A 26,982-nucleotide genomic window follows, 5' to 3' on the forward strand; every position below is an offset into this window, starting at 1 on the left:
TGAGTATGGTAAGATATCGTTAGAACTGACAGTGATGTAATGTAATTGCTTTAACACTTAGACAATACAACTTAGAGTACTGTCTGAAAAAATACAAGAATATCTTAAAAAGCTGATGCTGATACATGCAGCATGCTCCAAATTAAGAACAACGTCATGCAATTTATCTTTCCAAAACCTGTGCCTTCTGGCGACTTCAGTGATGCATATGAAAGTCAACCGTTCTCAACATTGATATTTTTTTGATGTGTAGTCGTCATAAAAACGTGCCTTAGAGAGATTTTGTAGGCACTAAATGATGAATGATTACTCAACCAATCACAGTAGTTGCGTTGAATGACAATGCTTTTATCAGTCTTTGTCATTGAAGCATTTTATCTCCATAGGGCTATCTGTCTGTTTGTCTTCCCTATTGCCTTGTTTCGTCCTTGCTTCTCAGATCCTATGCTGGCTGAAGTCGGATTCATATTGAAATGAATATGTGCGTTATTTCAAAATCAGTTCAATAATGCAGGGGAGTACATATTTATAAATAACTGATTGGTGTATATATAAATAATCTTTAATTTTGTTAATAATATGGAACAGTTTATCAATATTGATCATGCAGATGCTTTGGTAAATCTCACCCATTTTTCTGTGGTAGTGAATGGCAGTTACTACATCTGTGCTGTGGGCCACTGTTGTCTTGCATTGTTGTAGGAGTGGCTTCTGTAAGTCTAAAATCAACAAAGATGCTACCATTGTTTATTTTAGGGATTATAAACAATGATAATTACACAAGAGAAACAAGATTGGAATTTAAATAATCCTGAGTGGCAGCAGGGTTGACCTTCAATGTGTTATTGTCTAGTGCTACAACAAACTCTTTCAGTTTTCCCCTAATACTGGAAAATACTATATTTTCGCTTGAATGATCCAGTGAATATACCTTTTTCTCTATATTTGAAATTAAACTTTTCAAAAATCAGTGAAAATAAATTCCATACAAAACACCTAAAAAGTCTTTTCAGGGAAAATTAATTCCAGCTAAAATAAAATATTTTACAGTAGAAAACTTTTTACATAGTTACTTTGCCTATGTGTTTATGTATACGACTATGTATAGTTCACCTCGTTTCAGTGACGATAAGTAACATTGGGAAAATCACGTAAGAAACGATCCTCACTAGAAGCTAATCTACAAGCTCCAAAAGGATTACCTAAAATGCTCTTTTATATATAGGGTAGCTGGATGTTTAATTGTTAATATTTCATTTACTATCATCAAGAACTGAAGCATGCATGAGCATTACTTTACTCTATAAATAATCCATTTTCTATTTGCTGTCCCTCATCTCATCTCCGCAATCTCACTGCTGTGTGTGGATGTCCAAATAAGCAATATCATAACCATTTTGCAAAGTTATGATAGTTATTTTGTTCTGATTGCCAAGCAAAGCAACCTAGAATTAAAACTTTTATGAGAACAAATACAGTATAAACACTTCTGTTGGAGATGCACCTCTAAAAGAACAAATACTGTATAAACACTTCTTTTGGAGATGTACTTCTAATAGAACAAATACGGTATAAACACTTCTGTTGGAGATGCACCTCTAAAAGAACAAATACGGTATAAACACTTCTTTTGGAGATGTACTTCTAATAGAACAAATACGGTATAAACACTTCTGTTGGAGATGTACTTCTAATAGAACAAATACGGTATAAACACTTCTGTTGGAGATGTACTTCTCATAGAACAAATACGGTATAAACACTTCTGTTGGAGATGCATGCACTTCTAATACAGTCAATATCTGGTTAAATCAATGTAAAAGTAGTTGGCAGGATGTTGTACTAAATTGTTCACTTATCAAAATAAAATGGCGACCTTCATCCTAACAAGAATCATGTAGTATATGGCTGTGGTTTATTGATACAAAAACAGGTAATATCAATTTCGACCCACTAAAATAAATAGATATATTTGTATCTTAACTGTGCCATTCTTTTTCAATTTTTACACCAATTATATATTTAGATGTGTTCATTGCATTATTAAAATGTGCAGTGTAGCAGGGATAAGATGTTAACAAGTACAAGTATTACATTTCATGCCTGGATTTTAGAATCTTGATTTGTAGAAAGCTTCATCATGTCCTCAGTCTAAATATTATCTATTCATGTTTGTATGATATTTTCCTGGAAACCTCAATGTATTGCCGCAGTCACTCTACTAGGAGAGTGGCTGTGCTGTGATGTAGTACATATACTGAGTCTTGTATAGCCACAGTCACTCTACTAGTAGAGTAACTGTGCTGTGATGTAGTACATACATATACTGAGTCTTGTATATCCACCGTCACTTTACTAGGAGAGTGACTGTGCTGTGATGTAGTACATATACTGAGTCTTGTATGGCCACAGTCACTCTACTAGGAGAGTGACTGTGCTGTGATGTAGTACATATACTGAGTCTTGTATAGCCACAGTCACTCTACTAGGAGAGTGACTGTGCTGTGATGTAGTACATATACGGAGTCTTGTATAGCCACAGTCACTCTACTAGGAGAGTGACTGCTGTGAATGTAGTACATATCCGAGTCTTGTATAGCCACAGTCACTTTACTAGTTACTTTACATGTAGCTAATGGTGGAAGTCACTTATCACTTACCACAGTGGTACACATACATGTAGCTAATGGTGGAAGTCACTTATCACTTACCACAGTGGTACACAAACATGTAGCTAATGGTGGAAGTCACTTATCACTTACCAGTGGTACACATACATGTAGCTAATGGTGGAAATCACTTATCACTTACCACAGTGATACACATACATGTAGCTAATGGTGGAAGTCACTTATCACTTACCACAGTGATACACATACATGTAGCTAATGGTGGAAGTCACTTATCACTTACCAGTGGTACACATACATGTAGCTAATGGTGGAAATCACTTATCACTTACCACAGTGGTACACACACATGTAGCTAATGGTGGAAGTCACTTATCACTTACCAGTGGTACATATACATGTTGTAGCTGTAGTTGCTTCAAGTATAAATATTATACTTGCAAATTGTCACTTATTAGGTTACAGTTCTATTTTTGCTGCAAGGCTTGTGTGAGGTTAGAGGTAACTATAGGAACGTGGTTGGCGTAATCTAGAGAAAAATTACATCATCTTGAATTATATTTCAAGTCATTTTTCTGTATTGAAACCCCAGAAGGTAGAACTGAATGCATCCAAATGAAAGTAATTTCCATTCAATTCTTTTTGCTTCTGGCATTTTTTGGTAAAAATCCCAATACAGTTTGATGTAATACGTGAAGGTGATTAGTATGCCTGCAGGTTGGTTTCATTTGTGGCCACCAATATGTATATTGTAGTTTCATATATCTGTATTTTATTTTTCCCATAATATAGTTTGGTTTGCGGATGATAATTACAGTTCCTCTTTCGTGATGTGCACGATGGGATGCACTATCCCGCTAGGTTTAATATACATGTAGTTTCATACAAGGTTGTGCATAATGCTCAATTCAGAGAAAGTTAATTTTCAATATCAAAAATATGTTGCGGGGGAGAGGGTTGTTGGTATGTGGCTATGTTGCTATGATTTTTTCATTATGTATGTTGAGAAATAACTTTGCGAGTCACTGTGCAAAATGATACAAAATATTTTCAAGGAATGTTTGACCATATTTGAGTAAGATTGTTTCTTTGAGGTGTTTTCACATGGGTAAATGTTATCTTGTACATGTATTACTGTAGTGTGAAGCAAACTATTTCAATACTTGAATACCATTTTGAAAAGGTTGGTTATCCATTACCTAGTGATGTTCTCTACAAGCCCTGTCATAACTGTGTTTACATTATATTTTTTCCGATCCTGTGGCATAAAATCTGATTTTCTCAAAAATAAGGTCGGTGACCCCCGTTTTTAATTATTGCTAATAGATTATAATAGAATAATCTCCATCCTATCAAAAGTTAGAAAATTCTGAATGTTTTTATGAAAGTGTATTGATCATCCTCAAGGTGGGATTAAACACTACATAGTCTTGCTTACAGCTGGTGTGTGTAATCTGCATAGACCTAGCTGTATAAGGTCATGTTGTTCATTACACTAATGTGAAAAGTGCAGTGTTCTTTCTATTGATATTTTTACATATGCTTATCAATACTACTTTAATCTAACCGAGTTGATTTTTTTTTTGGTGTGTCTCATAAATATATTCTTTCAATATAGTTGACAATCAGGCGGATTATTGTCATTATGGAATCTCTGTCAGTTTGACCAATTTCTCATAACATTAGGACTAGATTTGCTCATCGCTTTTCTTCACAATCCAATCCAAGATGGCTGACTGGTGACCATTTTCGCATCAAAGTAAAGCTTTTCTGTTGTTCTGGAACTGTGCTAGAGCCAACCGTGTACTCTGATGTGCCTAGAGATCTTGGGGCACATAATCAGTTATTCAATTGATAATCTAACTTTAGTGGTAACAATTTCAGAACTAGATCACATATTTGGTTCATATGCAGAATGAGATCTTTATATATGTGATCAAACAACACTAGTTTGTGGCCATGTTGTTTTATGTACTTAGTATTGTGATGTGATTTACTGCAATTTCCATGAGTCAATGTAAATTATTGGGAGCCAAATGCTCCTAGAATTGTTCCCAGGCTATTATTATACTATTATATCATTCAGAATTAGTGTGGGATGCCGAGAGCTAAGCAAAATGAAGAAAATTATTGGAACTCTCTATGAACTTTCGTTTTCAAGAAGTCTCATCTTGGAAATCATTCTATATTTGGGATCTGCAATTCCTAATATGGTAGAATACAGATACTACATGTACATGCAATACCACAGAATTACTGCACGCTGTATGTAACTTATGGAATGAGATTTTGCCATTGAATATGTGCAGATCTATTGTAGTGTCAATATTTTTAAATTGAATTCATAATTTAAATAATAACTTCACTTTATCTTGTACAGGTTATGACAGGTTATGTATTGTTAATGATTACAATTAGTCTAAATATTTTCTTGATCATACGTGTATTGGTATGTTGCTCAAAACTGGTAAATAGTACGTCAGACGATTAACATGTACAAGGCTAAGTTCCACATGCAATTATATGTTATTGATATATCTATGACATAAATGTGGTTATTTTCTTTGTCTGAGGTATCTTTCTTTTAATATATTGAATGCATGATATTCAAGCTACAATGTACATGTGGTGTTATATAGATCACTTGTATATTTTGACCACAACAATTCCAGTCCTATGACTATAAAAGTCTTCAAAGTCCATGCATGTACAGTTTGCTCATTGTTTGTAAGTGCACAATATGAAACCTACTTCATCTCTCCGTGATCAATATGATTTTAAGTATAATTTACCAAATTTACATAAATTTGATCGGATAAATTCTCAGGTGATTATTATTTCAAAGCTGATTTAATTGGTTTGTGTTTAGATAAGTTAAGTAGTCAATCTAATAAGACTGCTTTGTAGTTTGGTGTTTCAGATAACATCTGGATTTATCCATTCATATTCATCTGTACCTTTGAAATTTAACCCACCTTTGTTAGATGAGTTTGAGTGCAGTTACCTAGCAGTAATCTCGTATTAACCTAAGTTCATCTTCTCTTTCTTTACACTCTCCCTACTGAATCTTTTGCAAACTGATTTCTCTTGATCTATTTCTGTAATTTGTTTTTCACAATTGGGTAGATTAGCCTAAGATACTTGAGACACATTTGTGTGTGCCCCCGGACCTTAAAATCAGAGCCAATGCAAAGCTACTTACAAGATTGTTTCTGATTGGCTACCCAACACCAGTCAGGCCAATCAGAGAGCAGCTTACTTATTGTCAGGTTTATTTCTACCAATCAAATTCTGCTTTCTATATACCTTATTGTATAAACACACTCAAACTCAGCAAGCCCTTCTAATCAAGCAAATACAATATCCACAATTAACTTCCACTTTTGTTGTTGTCTTTCAATTTGAGACCAAACTAATGTTGCAAGTATTGCTGGAATTTGAATATTACATAAATATGTGAAATGTACAGAAAATGTAATTTTGAATAAATAATAAATTAAAGTTGATGCACTCAATTACATGTGCATTCTAACGTATCATCAGATAGTCTGGCAAGTACTGTGACAAGGCACATAACCAATCCATTATTCTTTTACAACAATTCAGCTAATTCTCAAATTGTCTTTGATTCATTCAAGCCTTCTGATTGGTCCACTTAAGTTGCTCCTCTGAAAGTTCACTAAGGAATATGATGATACTGCTCCAGACTCTCTCATCATTACATGTGTCATATTTATTCTTGCAATATCTTATCACAATAACAGACCACTATGTCATTAGTAGTTATTATACATTATATTAATTACCTATCAATAACCTGTCACATTGGTTGACGTAAATAATTGTAACTCTGATTAAAAATATGATATCTTTCTATGTACTCAATGCCTGTCAGCTTAACTACCTTAGACACTAATTTGAACAAAATGTCATAATATTAATTGAGTGTTACTGCTGTACAAAGAACGTCACACACAGGGGGTATGGCAAATAATAAGTTATGTTGAAATGAATTTGCACAGCAATCAAGATGTGGATAAACACTATGTACAATCTGCTTGTTTTTCTAATGATGAAATACCTGTATGAAGAAAAACTGCCTGAAAAAAAAAATAATCATAACCATAAAAATGTCCTGATAATTCATGGCAATCATAACTACCCATCTTATCACTACATACAAATTTTTTACCATATGTAAACAAACAGAAATATGTGAGAACTGGTTGCCATAGAAACCAATAATAGATGGCATGGATGCTTGACCTGTGTGTTGTGCAAAAAGTTGGTTTGGTGATCATATATTTTTATTTAGGTTCTGAATGAATCCATACTGGAAATATCAATTTAATGGTAGTCAAGTACTTTAAGACCAAAATCATTATTGTTAAGCAAAAAATCAAAACTATTTGAGGAGTAGAAAAAATTAATTATTAAAGAGTTCAAATCTTTCTCATTTATTATTATGTGTGCTTGTATGCAATTACCATAGGAATTCATATTTATAGAGACTGAGACTAATATACACCATTAATATCAGGGAATACTTTTATGAAGTTTGATAATAAAATTCATTTGATTAGTCTACCTAAAATCAGCTTGAGTAGCGATGATTATAATTAAAAAACATATTTTAATTTCACAGACTGAACACTAGCAGTCTAAACAGTTACAGATGTGTGTTTTTATGCCTTGTATTGATGTTAGGAGAAGTAGATAGGATACTGGATCTGTCTTTCGGTTGTGGTCGAACTTTTCTTGTTTTGAATATTTGAAGAGCTATACCTCTTGCTGTTGCAGGAATTGAGTCTGGGTGTTCATCTGGGGGTCCTCTGGAGCAGGCGGTGATCCATTGCAGGAATTGAGTCTGGGTGTTCATCTGGGGGTACTCTGGAGCAGGCGGTGATCCATTGCAGGAATTGAGTCTGGGTGTTCATCTGGGGGTCCTCTGGAGCAGGCGGTGATCCATTGCAGGAATTGAGTCTGGGTGTTCATTTGGGGGTCCTCTGGAGCAGGCGGTGATCCATTGCAGGAATTGAGTCTGGGTGTTCATCTGGGGGTCCTCTGGAGCAGGCGGTGATCCATTGCAGGAATTGAGTCTGGGTGTTCATCTGGGGGTCCTCTGGAGCAGGCGGTGATCCATTGCAGGAATTGAGTCTGGGTGTTCATCTGGGGGTCCTCTGGAGCAGGCGGTGATCCATTGCAGGAATTGAGTCTGGGTGTTCATCTGGGGGTACTCTGGAGCAGGCGGTGATCCATTGCAGGAATTGAGTCTGGGTGTTCATCTGGGGGTCCTCTGGAGCAGGCGGTGATCCATTGCAGGAATTGAGTCTGGGTGTTCATCTGGGGGTACTCTGGAGCAGGCGGTGATCCATTGCAGGAATTGAGTCTGGGTGTTCATCTGGGGGTCCTCTGGAGCAGGCGGTGATCCATTGCAGGAATTGAGTCTGGGTGTTCATCTGGAGGTCCTCTGGAGCAGGCGGTGATCCATTGCAGGAATTGAGTCTGGGTGTTCATCTGGGGGTCCTCTGGAGCAGGCGGTGATCCATTGCAGGAATTGAGTCTGGGTGTTCATCTGGGGGTCCTCTGGAGCAGGCGGTGATCCATTGCAGGAATTGAGTCTGGGTGTTCATCTGGGGGTCCTCTGGAGCAGGCGGTGATCCATTGCAGGAATTGAGTCTGGGTGTTCATCTGGGGGTCCTCTGGAGCAGGCGGTGATCCATTGCAGGAATTGAGTCTGGGTGTTCATCTGGGGGTCCTCTGGAGCAGGCGGTGATCCATTAGTCGCATTTATCTTATAGCGTTTTTAGCTTTGGGAATCAAATAAAATATATTCCAGCCATCGAACATCTATCTGGATATCGGGAATCGCTATTGCGTTTTCCATAGGCACATCTTTTAATTCCCATTGTAGAAGTAAATAGCCATATTGTTGCTTTCACACGTGTAACAATGGCGGTGCTATTCTTTAGCGAGGATAGTTTGACCTGAGTCACGTGACCATGCCTGGTTGTCAAGTGCGTGAATCAGATAATGTGAGATCTCGCAAACTACGGAAAATGACTTATTGTTGCAGTATAATATATTATAATTCAGTGAAAAAATAGACAAGTGTTATATTTTTATTTGCACATGCAATCAGAATTTGCACATGATTATTTTTGAGTATTAAATTAAAATAATATAAATTGTAATTTCCACTATTCATGCTGTACATTAAGTCTCTTTACAAGAAACACAATTTGTGAATGATGTAAAAACACACGCATAACATGTCTTAAATCATGCCTTGATGACCTGTAGGTTCATTTTAAAAGTATATTTTAAAATCCGCATCAGATTTTTAATAAACTGCATATTAAACATAATATTTTTATAAAGCATTACAGCTGGAGTAGTGTACACATTAAAACTATAGCATTATATAGCATACAACTACTGTCAATACAATCTACTGGTTGTATGTTGCATTGAATTGGATGACATCGGTCCCTGTATGCATTACCATTAGTAGTTGTACCTTAATGTAATTAGACTGTGTGTACATCATAGCTTTAATAGCTGTCACCATCAGTGATCATCACATTGCACATACTATGATGTTGTGTACATGTGTTGACTGCCATGGTAACTACACCCATTAGATGCAGAACATCAAGATAATATCTGGAGTACATGTGTTCTGGAGAATGCTAATGCACACTTAAAATTCTGTCACAATCACACTTGAATTCCTGAACACTCTCCATGTCATTTTGTATGATTTCTTTACTACTGGTTCAAATATAGGTTTTAGACAATGAAACGCATACAATAATGGCCTTCTCATGTGTTTCTCATTCATATCATGTGCTAACGATGGTTGGTGGTTTTATCACCTGCTCTTTATTTGCATTGCTCACAAGTAGGTGTGAAATGGTCCTAATGCAGTCAAGGTACTTCCCTTCAGAAACACAATACAATGCATTAAATACCCAACAAAGCAACCTTTTAGTATCTGTCATCTAGACAAAAGTCTCTTAATTACTGTTTAAGTAGTGGTGTCTCCAACAACTGACTTCATAACAGCTAATTGTGATCTTAAAACAGGGGTAATTAACTCTGTCAAGTAGTTGTTGACAGTCATAGAACAAGTGGAATTAAAAGTACTGTAAAAGCCGTAATTGTACCCTGGGTTTTAACTTCTATAATTTCACTACTATAAAGTGGGCTGAATTAAAAGCAAAGGAATGTAAATGCAAATTAGCGTTTTCAATGCTATTATTTTTCCCGCCAAAATGGTTGGTACAACATTTTGCACATTTTTTTGTATTTTTCCTGATTTTTTTTGTTTATTCTGGATCAAATAAAAATTGGTTTCAGGTCTGATTAAAGTTTTTGAAAAAAAAAAGTGATTCATGTACTGTGTAAATACCAAGTGGCAAAAACAGTTATCATTTTTATCAAATTGAAACCAAACTTTGTTTTCATGAGATGCCACTTACAACCGAGAGTAAGATTACCGTAAAATCTGTATTAGGAGCTGCATCCCTAAAAAATTCACCATTTCTCATATATGTAGATGCTCTAATAGAAGCCGCATCCCCTCTGTTGCATTGTATCATTTTATTATAAGCCGCGGATTCTAATACAGATTTTACAGTACTTATTTGCTCTGTGATCAGTAGACAAAATCTCAATTACTATAATTTGGCAAAATATGTAATGGTACTGTATTTGCTTTATTAGAAACACGCATGTCTGGTCAAAGTAGGACATATTTTAATGGAGTGAGTATAATTAAATGTATATGCACTTCTAATAGAGAAAATATGGTAAACCAAATTTTTTGTAATGTGTTATTTTAGATGTGATTAGAATGTTAGACAGAGAGAAATGCTATACGTGGAGGCAGTCATTATTTCTATGGAAGCGTTGAGCATGGTCTTCTTCATACTGGTGCTGTCTCTATTGTTAGAATATTATAGATTGTGTGCTAAGCAGCTGTACATTGACCCAGGTGTAAACCACAGTGTGCTCCTCTTGAGAACAGCTTAGCTCAGAGACACACCGTTTTACATGTGAATCGATAAATTGGCATTAGATTCTAAAGATGGCTAATAAGGGCACTTAGCAGTGCCAAACAGTCCAGTTCAGATTTGTACAAAATGGTTGAATTGAAATAAACCTGCCTGTGTCTAATCAATAGGTCTCGACGACTTGACTATTGTTACAAATGCCATCCAGTCTTTCAGACTTAATTGATGATAGTTTGATGGTGTGGGATTCATACTTATTCTAAGATAATGACTTTAACAACAGTGCCTGTTTTCGGCTCAGTTGATAGCTGTATTGTTCACATATGCAGATAGAGATAGCTATTAATGGCTTAGGGAATAACCAAGACGCCCACTGGGTTTTAAGTCCAAGATGTTATGCAGAGACAGAAAGTGAAAAGCTGAAAATAATGATGTTACTGGTGGTTGTACAGATCATTTGGTGTAGTATTTTGCTAGAGCTTCCACACAATGTCTGTCTTACCGATGACAACATTGCGCGCTCTGTCTCACTCATCAATATCATCCTGTGCAGGCAGGGTTTGGCTGTCCTGTGCTACTATGTCAAAGTGTTTGTCTTCATGACTAAACACTGCAAAGTATTTGTAGCTCCCCATATTAGGATCCTTCATCATGTCATGTAAAAAAATTAATGATGTTGAGTTTCTAAATTAGCTTTCCTTGGGTTTGATGGTTTCTGCATGCATTGAACATAAAACACACTCTTTCAAATTGTTTATTGTTTTAGAATAATAGATTGAAAATTCTTACATATTGTGTACCTGATTGGCTAGAGACTTTAAGTGTTGTTACATCATTGTATCCTGTATAGGTACTTAAAGATGTGGTCATGACATGTACTTATTCTTGCAAGACATAATGTAAACAGAGAACACACTATAAAGTGGAGTGTCCATTAGAGCGTAGTAAACAAATAACCACCCACTAATTGCAATGTTCTTTTAAGATACTTAGATAAGAAAGAATTTATCCTCAGGCTGGAATTCTCTTGTCTTCTTTTTAATTGAGTTTACAGTCCAAGATGATGAAATTTTTGTGAAAACATTTTATGATTAAAATATGGATGAGTTGCTCTATAAAGCTGTAAAGTTATTTACCTAATGAATGATTCCATGGACATAACGAGAAAATAGTTTACTGGTACTTACACATGTCATTGCCTTTACAGTGAGATCTTACACTTTTTCTGAATGGTTAACATGCTGACACTGATATATACTAGTCATTTTGACAATCAGTGCAGACATTCAGCAGGCCATGTGTTAATATAACAGTTTCTACGGTTGGTAAAATATAAACTCGACATTAATTTTTGTCAACTTTTTAAACACAGTGATATTTCTTAGTAGTGTATCTAATCTAATTTCAAGTCTTGCTTTGTATCTTAACAAATTGGTGATGGTTATCTGAAGTACAGTTACTCAGAATTTTATTTACCAAAGTGTCGGTGTGACTTTGAGGTTGATGTTACATTATAGCATTTACAAAAAAAAAAAAATGTTTGTAATTCAAAGAACTTAAAATCATTAATAATTGCATAATGTGTCTTGGTGTTCACAGCATCCTTACATTGACATAGTAGGATGTATTGACCTGGAAAAAGTTTCTAGATGGTACTAAATATATATTAATCTGAGAAACGGCACTTAATCAGTGAATTTTCAGTGCCATCAAATAACAGCATGATCCACATTTAGTGTGTAGTCACATTAAAGTGCATGATTTGTGAATTTAAAGGGCGGCAATCGTCGCGCCGTGTCCTGTTCAATATGGGACTCATAGTGACGTATACAACATGCGTAAAATACATTGTTTATTTACATGAAATTCGAACACACGCTGCGCGACGACCACCGCACTTTAATACACATGTACAATACTAAATTTTATCTAGCCTGCATTAATGAACTTAATTTACAACTGCTGTTGGATAATACAATAGTCACTGTTACTAAGTTGTATTTTCTTTGATTTAAGTTTGATTTCTCAGTCATTGTTCCACTTGATATGCTGTGATCAGTGTTTTACATATTAATTTGAAATTGTAAATACAAAACGTCTAAGTGTGAAGTGTAATTACCAGCTTAGTGCTGCACTGTGCATTCACATTGAATAATAATATATTTTAACCCACTAATATTAACATGTATTATTTTGAATAATCATGTGTGTTCATTAGCAGAGACCATGATCAATAATATATTATTGGTAATGACATGCTTACATCATCAAACAGACATTGCACAATACATCAGTAATTTTTGCTTGATATTTTCCGCATGTTGGTGATAATACACTTGTTGCTTCCTAGAATCCATGTAACAATGTATACCAAGTATGCAATGATTTATCTGAGAGGGGATACCTAGTATTTGAATCTTCATGTAACTATGGTTACACTAGTTTGTAGAGGTCATCATCACTTTCTTACAAGTCTTCCTCATTTGGTTGATCTTGTATACTTCTTTGGTTCATTGTGATTTGTTGTTTATAAACACACCTTGCAATATCAGGATTATTGGGTCCTTAAAAGTTTTAATATGCAATTTTCAATCAATGCATTGCATCAGTGACCAATGAATACAACCACTGTTTTCTACTGAATACCTGATTAGTAGATTGAAAATGCCATCATCAAAATCATTGTCAATCATGTTGCAGTTGTATATTTAGGCTGAATTCATTTACCTGATCAATGATCTAATCTGACCATCCATGCTATGTTTTTATTGTAAAGGTCTTGGAGACCCTGGAAAATACATCGATTATTATGCTAGAGAAGAGCTTGTAGGCTGATCAAATCTCGATTTGAGTAAAGTTGACAGATTTAAAGAAATTCTTTTCTGCCGTGTTCTTTGTGTCGGAAATAGTGAATCTAGATTGTGACTATGATGATCAGATCAACTGGTGAAAGAATTGCTGCAGGCAAGCACATGGGCACACACACCATGATTTTCTCATTACAAGCTTTAGTTGTTGCTTCCTGTAGGCTAAAATAGTGATTAAATGCAGACCCAAGATCTTCTTCGTGGCAGTTCTTGCGCTTCGGTCTATACAAATACGACTGAAGTAAAGAAGCTTACTGTATTAAAAATAGAACACATTCCATGTCTTTTCATGCCCTACTTTACTAGTACGTCTCTACCCAAGACTGTTCTCTGCTTTGATTTAAATTTATTTCTCTAACCTTTTTGCTTTTTGCTGCCACACTTTGATTTCTTTATATCATACTCTTTACTCACATTCATAATATACACTTTCAGAGTGTCTGAATATAGGTACAGATGCCATAACTCATATTACGTAGCTTAATCATTACTTTTCTGTCAAGTTCTTCCATGATTTCATGATCACCATCTCTCAGTATGCTTTCCCCTAATTTTTATCTGGCCACCTTGTTACAGTATTTCTCCACCCATCTACTTCCTGAGTGTTAGTCTCGACCCCCAGTAGTAAATACCACTAATTACATTCAAGGTAATCCCCCTACCAATGATAGAGGGATAAACTTGAACTGTTGCCTTCAGTCTGTATTAAACATTCTTTTTAATCCTCTTTTCCTGCCATTTTGTTTACAAGAGTGTTTTTATGTCTACTGAGAAGCCAGTGGCACTAAACACTCCTCTTCCAACTCAAAACTTGCAAGTCTGGACTCTATTAGAGACTGCCTTAACTCGCAAAGATGACGACACACCCAGTTCGTCCTGTTAGTACATGTGTTTTTGTAGAATAGAATAGAACTAGCATGTAAATTGACACCATAAACAAAATGTTGAATTTTAATAAAATAAAATAATGAAAATAAATAATTGTGTTTGTAATTTTCTTCAAGTGTATGTAACAAAATATGAATATAATTTATTTATTTTGGGCATATTGATCATAGGGAAATAAAATCAAAATATAACAATTTATAATCGAATCTGTAAATTAATCTTCCTTATGTATATATAGCATGTATATCCTATCATTATAACAAACTCATCTGATGCCACAATTATGATAATTTGGCTTAAAACATTGAAATGCATTAAATTTGCAAAAGAAGAAACTAATCATAACCCTATAGTTCAGAGTTCAACTTTTTATGGAGTATCTGAACCTCCTAACATGCCATGGATATGTTTTTGTATTTTGAGAAATATGTTATATTCTGACAGTGGAACTTTAGGATTATATAGAGAGTTGTGGTGTTGCTTCTCAGAGTGATATTGATCCAAACTATTAGTGTTATTTTGTGACTTGTTTACTGCCATTTTCATGACTGCCTCCAGCCATTTTCATGACTGCCTTCAGCCAATCTAAGATTAATATAAAGTAGAATTAATACACAACATCCTTATCATAGAATAAAGTTTGGAATCTGAAATTACAAATTAATCCCTAAAATCGTCTCCTTATCTAAGTCCAGGAACACGATGTTTAGTCCTAAGTAATGCCTGCAAACTAAATAGACCTACATGGTAGTGGTAAAGCTAATAACATGGCCCTAGGCGTGCATTCAGAAACTTAAGTTAAATTAGAAGTAATGTTAGCATTATAGTTTGTTAGTTAAAACCCATTAAGGTCTTTCTACTCCATTGATGGGTGCAATTAGTTTACAAGTCAAAAAGTCAGGGATTTTTGTGAAGCATAACTTCATATGATGTCTTGGTACTTACGATGTTGTGATTATTAGGATCTGTTCTGAACTTTTATTCAACTGAAGATATATGGATGGCTAAAGGCAATTTTAAGTTAATCATCCATATAATATTGATCGTCTAGTGTTGGCTTGGGCCTGCTAACACTTCTTGCCTTCAGTCACCTGACTCTATATTTATCACCTGACTTCACAACTCTCACCTGACTTCACAACTCTCACCTGACTCTATAATTATCACAGGTGACTCTATATTTATCACCTGACTCTATATTTATCACCTGACTCTATATTTATCACCTGACTTCACAACTCTCACCACCTGACTTCACAACTCTCACCATCTGACTTCACAACTCTCACCACCTGACTTCACAACTCTCACCACCTGACTTCACAACTCTCACCACCTGACTTCGCAACTCTCACCACCTGACTTCACAACTCTCACCACCTGACTTCACAACTCTCACCACCTGACTTCACAACTCTCACCACCTGACTTCACAACTCTCAACTAATTTTAAGTTACTGATTATGTGTAACTACTACTGGCTCTAGTATGGGAGGATTTTACCCAACCAGAAAGATAGTACCATGAGAAATTTCTCAGTAAATTGACTGAATTATTTTGCGCTAACATCATTTGTAGGTCAACTAATAAGTTTCCCTAGTAGAATCAATCAAGTACAACAAATATTACCTGATATTTCCCGAGTAGTATAATTATGTAAATTGTAAAAACTACATGGTATGTATTAGATTGTTGTTTTCAAAAACTCACAATTTATCATACAGTAAGTTAATGTAAATCCTGAATTAATGCAAAAACATTCATGAATATATCAATCAAACAATAAAAGTTTACCTTGACGTAAAGTGAAGTGGTTCTCACACCATGTAATATGACGCTATATACACTGTGGGCAAAATACATTATTTACACAAATTTGAATATGTTTTTCTTTAATGAGTACCACACACCCAGCTATATTTCTTAATTAACTCAGCTGTGCAGTCTATATATTTTGTTTAACACCCAGTGATACTTCTCTCATTGGTGTTTACCACTGAACTCGTACAGTTTGTTATAAGTGAATTACCTGTGAATTGAGTAGAACTGTAATTAAAATCTTTTGGTTTGGTGGTAAAACAAGGAGGAGTCACAAAATGGTACATGCTTTTGAAGTAGGTATAGTACAAAGGACAGTATGAATCTAAACAGTACCACAATTGCGATCCTTGGTAAAGTTTACACAACTCCATCGCGGCACTTATTTCAATAAAAAACAGGAATGTGTGTTTGGAGAACAAAAAACAAAGGTACATAATGTAGTAGAGGCTGTCTTAGCCTTGCCTTGGGGTTATAAAAACATTGGCTGTAAAGTGGTTATAGGCTGCGTCTTCTAAGTTCCACATTCACTTTTTAAAACAGCTGTTTAAAATAGACTCCCTAAGTCAGGCAATAGTTGTCAACTTTTTTGAGATTTGTTTAGGTCTTGGACCTCAATTAGGCTCTGTATATTGATTTGTAAAAACTTTAAAATGAAGTCCTTATACTTAAAACCAACAAGGTGATTAACCATGATTAACATTTGTAGAGAAGCCTTATATATTAGTTTATACTGTACTTCCATATGTTGAAAATGACAGAGCTACTCACTGTAGATGTACTCATTTCAAAACTTGCTAGGTTTCCCTTTTTCCATTTCATAATTATTTAATTGTAGTGCAGTCATATAAAATTGTTTCAAAAACTGAAGGAAATGAATGGTACTCTTTCACTGACACATGCACACACTTTATCTATATATTAAGCTTCATTTTATTGGTTTCTTGAAAAATAATTACACTTAATTTACCATATAGCGAAGTAACAAAATATACATCTGATGTAAATTGAAAAGAAATATGTCGCTTATTTATTTTATTGACTTCATGGTTACTTGCTGATCTGAATTTTATTCGCCCGCCATTCTGACAAACTCTGAAAACTTTGCCTATATATTTGATGATGTCCGTCTGCACTGCGCTGTTTTCAAGCATGCATCTACCGATTGTTTCATACCTAGTACAAAGACATTTATGCTCATGCACATCAAGTTTTGATTAGATTAATTATGGCCATTTTTTTTAATGTACATTTCATCTAAATTCTAATACCTACTTGCAATCATTTCTGTGAGATGATTGGGTTGATTTCAATCAAATAATAGACTTTATTATGATACCAAATGATAACAATATACATAGGCAGGAGTTTGTTTTTCATAATTATTATTTTATTTGTGTTCATGTAGCTATCTTTTCCTATTTACAATTTAATGCACCTAGTACGCCCACAACTGCTCAGTGTTGACTTCACCAGTTTTATTCAAACTCAGCATAACAAGCATTCATGATAGATGTACATTAGATACTTCTCCAATTCAATAAAACTTTTACCACTTTTATTTATTCATTATATTTCCTAGGCAGTGAATGATATTGATCAAAATGCATTTTATGTATCTCGGTGACTTTGTATTGTTAGATTTAATTATGGACTGAGACTGTGTAATTAATCGTGACTTGTTGAAAGCTATTTTAAAACCAGTGTAGTATTAAAGTGGAGATGTTGGTGCTGAAACCAGTGTAGATTTAATGTTAAACGGAAGTGAATAAGTCATGAGTGAAAGGGAGATGGATGCCTGTGTATGGTGTACAATTACTCAGGTGAGAGTAGTGCTAATGTAGGGCTCATGTAAACCATCTTGACTGGCTCACATTACAAATCATGCATAAAACAAGCCTTACACTGGCATGTGAACTTCTGATCTTTAAAAATCCTTCCTCTGATATTTTACATGCACCTTTAGAGCTATAAAATGGCAAAGAAATTATTTTTTCATTTGACTTTGAAACATAATTAAAAACAAAAGTTTGTGAATTTTGAAAATATTTTATAAGTTATTTCACAGAAAGCATTGACTCGCCAATTTAGTATAAAGTTTGCTTCAATGAAAACTATCACCATAATTGCCAGCTTTCTTTAAATTTGAATAAAAGAAACTAAAAGAGATAATCAGATTTAAATACATTTTCACATCACCATGACAACTGGTTTTTTCTCATTGAACTTTTGGTGTACAATTTGTGTGGCTGGTCAGTGATTACCAGTAAATTGTATACGTAATACAGCTCTATCCACTCTTCAATTAGTGAACAACCATTTGCTGCACAAAAACTGCTTGGGCTGAATAGTAATATAGTATTTATTCTATATAATAATATCCCTCTTTGAGATAACATGGTGACTAGCCTTGCAGTAAAGCTAAAATTAATATACCCTAGGCTGGGCTATGCTATCTCAGTAGTTTAAAGTTAACTCGATTAATTTAATATCAGGTAGAAAATGCTTTGTTGTACAAAAATGGCAGAGTCTTCTTTACAGGGATTGTGAACCTTCAAAAGAATTCAGTGCATGTAGGGTGTCACTATTGTATAACTATATAACCCCCACAGTGATTGAAACTTTTCTTTAGACAGTGTTTTCTGTTAGTGTTTAGTTCTACAAGTCTACTTGACAGACCAGTAGTAACCACAATGGAACACTATTCAATCCAGCGTTCTTTGACAAACATACCCTGTAGTATATGCTCACTCCTTTTCACAGCTAATTTGTTTGTTTATGTGCTTATTTTCCCTGGGGGATAACAATTTCCAATTCTCTGTAGTGATCTGCGGCTCCTATCTACATGAGAAAGGGAAACTGTGTTGATTGGACACTGTAAACACACTCTTTTGAATTGAAATGAATGTCTTTATGGTGTGGGCTTCACACTATGACAGTGGCAATTTGGTGAAACTTTCAAAGACATCAATGGCCTGCTTCATTACAAAAATTGACACAGTATACACTAATATAGACACTGACCAAATTCTTTACATGACATCCCCTAAGAACAAAGCTCTGAAAAGCTTCAAAGAAGAGTTCCGAAATCTACACACACTGCTTTGAATGGCCACGTCTTTTCACTAAAATGTAGCATTCTTATTCCATTCTTACCAACTTTCAAAGCATGCATTCTAATTCTTTTAAGACAAAAGTAGAAATATTTCAGACTTCTGTCGCTGCCGACTTTTTATAGTTCAGTGCAGGTAATCGTCTTATAAAATACATGTTCCAGGGCACTTGTGTGTATACCCATCATGCTTTGCAAGTTTACAAAAAAGGAGCTAATGCAGTCTTATTAAAGTTTTTCAAGTGTATTCACTGGAAAATTTCCCTCCTTAGCAGACTAATTTCAACAATGTGTTCGCATTCTGTTTATCAATGGCTTGCTTTCTTTCAAATGCCAGGGTTGGCTCCTTACAGTGCAGGGCAATTATTTTTTGTAGTCTTAATTTGCAATCCATTAAAATTAGGCACAGCAGATTGAATCATTAGTAGGTACTTGTCTTTAGACTGCTGGCCTTCCTGTGGAAATATACTATTCTTGTTCTACTGTTTTTCTTCATTACAAATCAGACCTCGTACAAACAATCATAGGCTCCATATCTGCTTTGTACATTTGTATGTCCAAAATTGTGCATGGAAAAGTGCTTGGGAGATTTGGTTCTGTGATTGTGGTTGAACAGATTCAAATAACACGCATCATATCACTTTAAACTTCCTACCCTCCCCACAACCCCCTCTTCTCTGTTGATAATTCTTCCCACCTCGCCTTCACATTTAAAACCCTTACATCTCCCCGTATTTCTTCATTCCACTTCTTTCAAATCATTTCCTCCCCTAATTCTCCCCCCGGGAATACCATGAAATGTCAGCCTCTCATTACCACTGCTAATGCCATACATGTTGTAGATTTCTTTCCACTTGTGCAGCACAAGTTAACAAGTAGCTGTGATTGTTTCTGACAGAGAAACCAAACCAGCTTGGTTACTAGTGGCTGTATAATACTTCAACAAAAGATTTTCTTATTCTCACTGTTAACAACCTTCAAGTAGGTTTCCCCATGACCTTTGACCTTATCGCTAGTAGTGAAGCTGCCTGGCAGCTGGCGATGTGAAATCCTTGATACCTTTCTAGTGTGAGCAGAGCCTCCTCATCCCACCATTCCATCTCCGCAGTTGTCGTATTTTCAATTATTTTTTTTTTTACAGTGTTGCCATTATCGGCACTACGGATTATCATGAATTGGTGTGTGTACACAAATAGATATTTGAAGTAGTTTCACTGCTCTCATATTTCCCAGCACAGTTTTGTCGTCTTGTATTTGCCAACATTTGCCATTATATCTACTTTCAACACTAATTCATCCACATATGCCCGTTCGCAGTTCTTCACTACCAAACAAAAACATTTCACACCTTGATTATAAAAACACATCTGGTTTTGGAGTATGGAGAAAACCTGATTAATGTAGAACTGCTGGATCATCTATCCCAAATAAGCAAATTTTTGTTATAGCGCCATCAACTACAATATTGAATATAATATCCTGACACCAGAGGGCGCTCTTTCAAATTAAACCATAATCTTTCCCTGCTCTGGTTGTAAAATAAGAAAAATGGTGAGCCTATTTCAGCATGGTGATGAATCTAGTCAACCAATAAGAATGCACGGAGTATATATAATTCTGTAATATGCAATTACGAATATATGTAGAATATAATTGTGATGTAATTTTAAGCATAAGTCTCATAAAATGAATGAGATGACATGTTTAAATGCATTATTGTAAACTGATAGTGACAATACATACATGGTAGGTAGACATTGGTGTAAGTAAATGTGTCTGTTAGCACATAGAAACACATTCGATAACACTTGTAAATAATGGACGGGGGGATTCAAATTCAAAGTTTCCCTTATATAGTTAGTCCATCAGATTTGCTTTACATTTCACTTGAAAAATGTATTGTACCACACCGCATGTTTAATGCTTCTTGTTTGGTTTGGATTAGGTATCACTATGTTCAGTTTGGAAAGGTATCACTGTGTTCAGTTTGGAAAGGTTTCACTGTGTTCTGCTTGGAAAGGTATCACTGTGTTGGGTTTGGAAAGGTTTCACCGTGTTCAGTTTGTGTTCAGTTTGAAAAGGTTTCACTGTGTTCGGTTTGAAAAGGTTTTACTGTGTTCGGTTTGGAAGGGTATCACTGTGTTCAGTTTGGAAGGGTTTCACGGTGTTCAGTTTGGAAAGGTTTCACTGTGTTCAGTTTGGAAAGGTTTCACTGTGTTCTGCTTAGAAAGGTATCACTGTGTTGGGTTTGGAAAGGTTTCACCGTGTTCAGTTTGAAAAGGTTTCACTGTGTTCGGTTTGGAAAGGTTTCACTGTGTTCGGTTTGGAAAGGTTTCAATGTGTTCAGTTTGGAAAGGTATCACTGTGTTCAGTTTAGAAAAGTTTCACTGTTCGGTTTGGAAAGGTTTCACTGTTCGGTTTGAAAAGGTTTCACTGTGTTCAGTTTGGAAAGGTTTCACTGTGTTCAGTTTGGAAAGGTTTCACTGTTCGGTTTGGAAAGGTTTCACTGTTCGGTTTGAAAAGGTTTCACTGTTCGGTTTGAAAAGGTTTCACTGTTCGGTTTGAAAAGGTTTCACTGTTCGGTTTGAAAAGGTTTCACTGTTCGGTTTGAAAAGGTTTCACTGTGTTTAGTTTGGAAAGGTTTCACTGTGTTTAGTTTGGAAAGGTTTCACTGTGTTCAGTTTGGAAAGGTTTCACTGTGTTCAGTTTGGAAAGGTTCACCGTTCGGTTTGGAAAGGTTTCACTGTTCGGTTTGAAAAGGTTTTAGAGTCAATTTTAAAGTAAACTAAATTGGCAACTGGTAGGAATGGTACTTGAAGCTGATATTGATATTATAATTTTATATCTATAATTTTCAGAATGAAAGATGGACTAGACTCCACTTCTCAGTCAGCTCTCAAGTAAGTCACAAGTAATTTCTTTCAATATTTGTGACATATTCAGTTTTACTAAACTTGCTTATATATATGTTATGTACACTTCCAGTCTCCCATATAACCACTGCACATTAAGTTATTTTACTTTTTATTTTCCTGTCTCTGCATGTTTATCTCAAAGGTTTATATTCGGACCGTCTGAACTTGTACAAAGTGAAGATGGTGAACCAGAACCAGCAGTTAGATCTAGATTCAGTTTATCTCCAGACATGCAGCAATATATTGACAGGTATGTTTTGTTATTGCATTTATTATAAATCATGCAAAGTGTTGTCATAGTTACAATGTTACAGAATATTATTATATTTATTATGAAACATGAATGAAAAGATATGTCTATGTAATATAGCCTATAGTTTTGGTAGATGTCACTGCATCCAACTTTCATATCTCAATGTTTGAAATGCCAGCTATAAGACCCAAGTTCAAATTGAACCATGTCTATTTACTTGACATGTTTATTAGGCAGTGCATTAAAAACTAATAATCCCATGGTTTGCAGGCATGCCTGGGTCAATTTCAAATTATTTATGCTAATTAGCCCCCGCCGGATCTGCGATCCGGGCGGGGGGTATTAATTTGGGTTGTGTCTGTGCAATGTGCGTGCACATTTTCATGTTACCAGCTTTTTCTCACACATGTGTGATCCAATTAAGTTCAGAGTTGGTACAGAGACAGAAATTGATGGTGCTATGGTGCACATCAAGTTATTTTTTCGATTCTTCAAAGTTTCACTGTGTTTTTCCTTGATTTTTAACATTTTTCCTTCAAAATCCGACTTTTCCCGAAATTACCCGAGTTTAATCTGAGTTTTGATGACGCTTACGCAGTTCTCGTCTCAGTGGAAATCAGTCAATTTTGTGAGGATATTGTATCCCGGAATCTTTATTTGCGCAACGCTTCTATGGACAAAATTGTGTCTCGTCAATTTCAAAGGTAAGAAACTGTGCTTGTTATGGTATTTATACACTTTGTATTATCGTTTGTGTCTCCAGTTTGGTGATCGTGAGAAACTATTGCTAACCTGGTGAGAGTTTCGCCAGAAAAACTGCCTTTTTATTATGGTTGTAGGAACTGATTATGTATTGTGTAAATTGAAAGTTTACCTCGTGACTTAAGAGGTTTGCAGTGCTCTCACCGGGATTCAAACGTCGTGGTGGTGTCGGCGCAATGCTGCTCTGAGACGCTTGCCAGACTCTGCCTCGCTCAAAATCATTATCGCCATGCTTGATTTCCGCAACATTTACATTTGTTTATGATTTCCACAGCTATTGTTCTATGAGATGCGTCCTCGCTGTTCATAAACAGCCATAAACAAGTTTAGTTGGGTCGGCATGTACTCATTGAAAATGTTGGTTTATTTACGTAATCCACTGATCACGCAATAGGCGAAGTTAAAAATATGTCGCTACTCAGGAGAGCTTGCCCACAACGCTAAAAGTCCCAATATAAACGTACCGGTACGTTTATTTTTTCCACAGAAAAATTCCATCCGGCACATTTTTATTTGGGACGGTATGTTTATTTATTTTTCTAAATCCGATTAAAAAAATCCTGCCTTTTTCCCCATGAGAAACGAAGCCAAAAGATCGCACTAAAACATCGGTAAATCTGGTCTTTCATGTTGCTTTCACCATGAGGTCGCTGAACTGTCATATTTAAATGCTTTATGGTAATTTGAGCACATGGGCACCATCCAGCATTTTGATTGGTTGATTAGCGACTTGACCTATCTGGTCATTATAAATACGCGTCGTGGGCATGGATAACATGGCGGATATTGTCTCATCGAGCGTTAACATGTAACCGAAAACATTTGCTTACGATAAAACTAAGTTGAATTTTACTTGCATTTCATAACAATTCAACGAATTTATTTTTTGTATGTTAATATAATCACTACTGAGTACTAATCAACAATTACAACACTTCGAAAACAAGTAAGCTACCGTACCGTGCTACCAACAAAAAAATAATGCATAATGAATATAGTGAATATTTGTTGTTGTCATGTGAACAGTTTTTTTGATTGACTGTAATTTTCCAACATTCCATGACGTCTATTGTAGCACCAAATTAGGGCTTTTCACTCCTCCTTGACGCCTATTTAAACGATTAGACGGCATCTTGTCGCCAGCCATGAATGTCACACTAGACGAACTTGATCGATACTGCCGACTATTCCATGCATTTTTTGTCGACGCACGACGACACGCAAATCAAGAAAAGTATTGTCCTTGCAACAATTTTGCGCAATACGTCACCACTATACAGTGACTGATTTTAATTTTTATTCAACATTAAAACAAACTACAGTGAGTTGTTCTATGGTCGTATAAAAATAAAATGAACTACATTAAGATACAGTAAAGTTAACCAACTAAACAGAATGCTAAATAAAGTTAAATAATATTACAAACACATAGAATCACAATAAACTTGTACGATACAGTACAATACAATACTCTAACTACTATTGCTAAGGAGTGGAAAATCACATTCACATTAGAGTCATAACTATGGAAAGAATATTTTTATATTTGGTGGAGCTGCTCATATATCATGAGCATACATTTTTGTATGTACTGTGCAGTTTCCCAGCCAGTCAGACTACTTCGCTACTTCGCTACTTCATTACATCTTGCAGCCTTTCAAACAGTATATTGCTAGAAATGCATCAATTGTTGTCCATGTATATTCCTAATTGCTCAGTGAAAACTTGCAATTTCTTTCTGGCTGGTATAAATATATTAAGTAATATATTTTCGTACTGAAAAGACAGTACGAAAATATCTTTTTTAATTAAATTTAACAGCTAATGGGAGCATATATGCTACAATCTCTGCTTACTTTTGACTAAATGTTTTTTTGTTTTTTTCAGGTGCAGAGCCAGAATTTTTTTCTCGGAAAGCAAAGCCACTGAAACTGCATATACAATGTATTACAAAAGCATACTATTCGCTGCATGTCTGACAATTGTATAAAGTTTTGCAGGTCGTCTTTTTTTTTTTTTTGAGAAGTGCTGTCAACCAAAGCATAAATATGTGTTTCTCTGTACATAAAAGTTCAATTTCACATGATTTGTTAATATTAATGTATGATAATAAAAACTTGATAATATTTTTTCTTGATTCTTGCACTTTATTTGTATCATTGTCATATGAGAAGTACTCTTGTCCTTATTTAGAGATATTGAAACTAATTCTGGGCCATAAACTACATGTAGATCTGTACATGAAGTACATGGGAAGTAAAGTTGTTGACACAGGTAATGTACACCAAGGATCATTGCAGTTTCTTAGTTCTTCATCTGGTGCTAGTACTTGTATGACAAACGGTATCTTTGCTCTGTTACTGTTTGAAGTTTTTCGCTGGAACAGTTCTGTAATTGACGATGTTCTTGTATTAGGAATACAGTTGTACAAAGAAGTTTATCCAAACAGACACAACACTGACTCTTCAACATATTTGCAGATCTGATTTGCATACTTGCATGTCATTTTACCTGTTGTACTTGTTTGTTGCTCTCTGGTGTTCTTGCTGAGAATGCCATAGAAATCATGTTTGCCAATTTACATCCAAACCAAAAACTGGACAAATTATATGTTGCAACTTTCAGTGTCATTCATGCCCTGTTTGATTGGATAAAGTTTTACGACTTGGAGGCCATTTTTCTCCTCAAAAATCTAAAAAAAACAAGCTTTTTCTAGCTGTTAACAGCTTTTTCTCAGATATGTGTCATCCAGTTTTGTTCAAAGTTGGTACAGGGACAGGTAATAATTGTTTACAAGTGCACATCGCATTATATGTTTAACAAGTTATAAATTGTCTCAGAAAAGCCAAATGAATAAATTTTTACCCCACCCCCTAAAATTGTAACACATCAATTCTGAACATTTAATAACAGAATTTTAATACAGCTCATAATGAATTAATTCACTCTGACACAAACTAAGTTCAATATAAGTTTTTAAATTTTTTTCTGAGCGGGGGCTATGACATGACATGTCATGTCTTGTTTGTGATTTGATTCAAAATGGCTGACTGGTGGCCATGTTGGTTTTACCTGTTGTATGTCATGTCGCACATTTGAACATATAATTGTTTGGTGATCAGATTCAAAATAGCCTAAAATAGACCATTTTAATGTTGAAAATTTTACACCTCGAATATAAAAACACTTCTAGTTTTGAAGCATGGGGAACCTGATTAATTTAAAACCGACTCTAGAGGGCGCACCTTTAAATTAAACCACAATCTGAAGGCTCTGAAGGTAAAATAGAAAAAATGGTGGCATGATTTCAGCACGAAAGTCATACTTCATAGTGATGAATCAAGTCAATGTTTTCAATATTCATCAAAATCAAGCATTTCCGCTATTCTGGAGCCATAGTGGGTTGTGTATGGATGTTTCGTTCAAACTTGGTACAAACATTGGACAATATGGATCATTGGGTCTCCAATGCATGTTTGTTTGAATTAGTTTCAAAATGGCCAACTGGTGGCACTTTTTTTTACTGAATGAACTTTCTACAACATGTCCTAACCAATCATGTTCACACATAAATATTCATTATTCATCTGAATCAAGATGCCTGAATTGTGGTTGTTATAAATTCTTCAAAATCATGCATTTCCAAAATGGTAGTGATTTTGTTGAACTTAAGAACTCACAGGGACTATGTATTGTATTTACTTTTTGTTTTAATACTT

The 26,982-nt window shown here is 35.2% G+C and overlaps 1 protein-coding gene and 1 long non-coding RNA gene across 2 annotated transcripts in view; both read left to right on the top strand.

The window, feature by feature from the left end:
* LOC102800646 (transmembrane protein 135-like) overlaps window positions 1-26,982 on the top strand; it is a 154,819-nt gene that overhangs the window by 121,189 nt on the left and 6,648 nt on the right. The window contains exons 7-8 of the mRNA XM_085505645.1: window positions 22,192-22,233; window positions 22,391-22,498. Of these exons, the coding sequence (XP_085361771.1) occupies window positions 22,192-22,233; window positions 22,391-22,498 (150 nt within the window). The remainder of the gene's footprint in view (window positions 1-22,191; window positions 22,234-22,390; window positions 22,499-26,982) is intronic.
* On the top strand, window positions 23,096-25,400 carry LOC146735879 (uncharacterized). Its single transcript, XR_014930997.1, has 2 exons — window positions 23,096-23,205; window positions 25,151-25,400. It is a non-coding gene; the product is annotated as an uncharacterized LOC146735879 (long non-coding RNA).

This window comes from Saccoglossus kowalevskii, chromosome 11 (assembly GCF_978046115.1).
Source record: "Saccoglossus kowalevskii chromosome 11, keSacKowa6.1, whole genome shotgun sequence".
NCBI lineage: Eukaryota > Metazoa > Hemichordata > Enteropneusta > Harrimaniidae > Saccoglossus > Saccoglossus kowalevskii.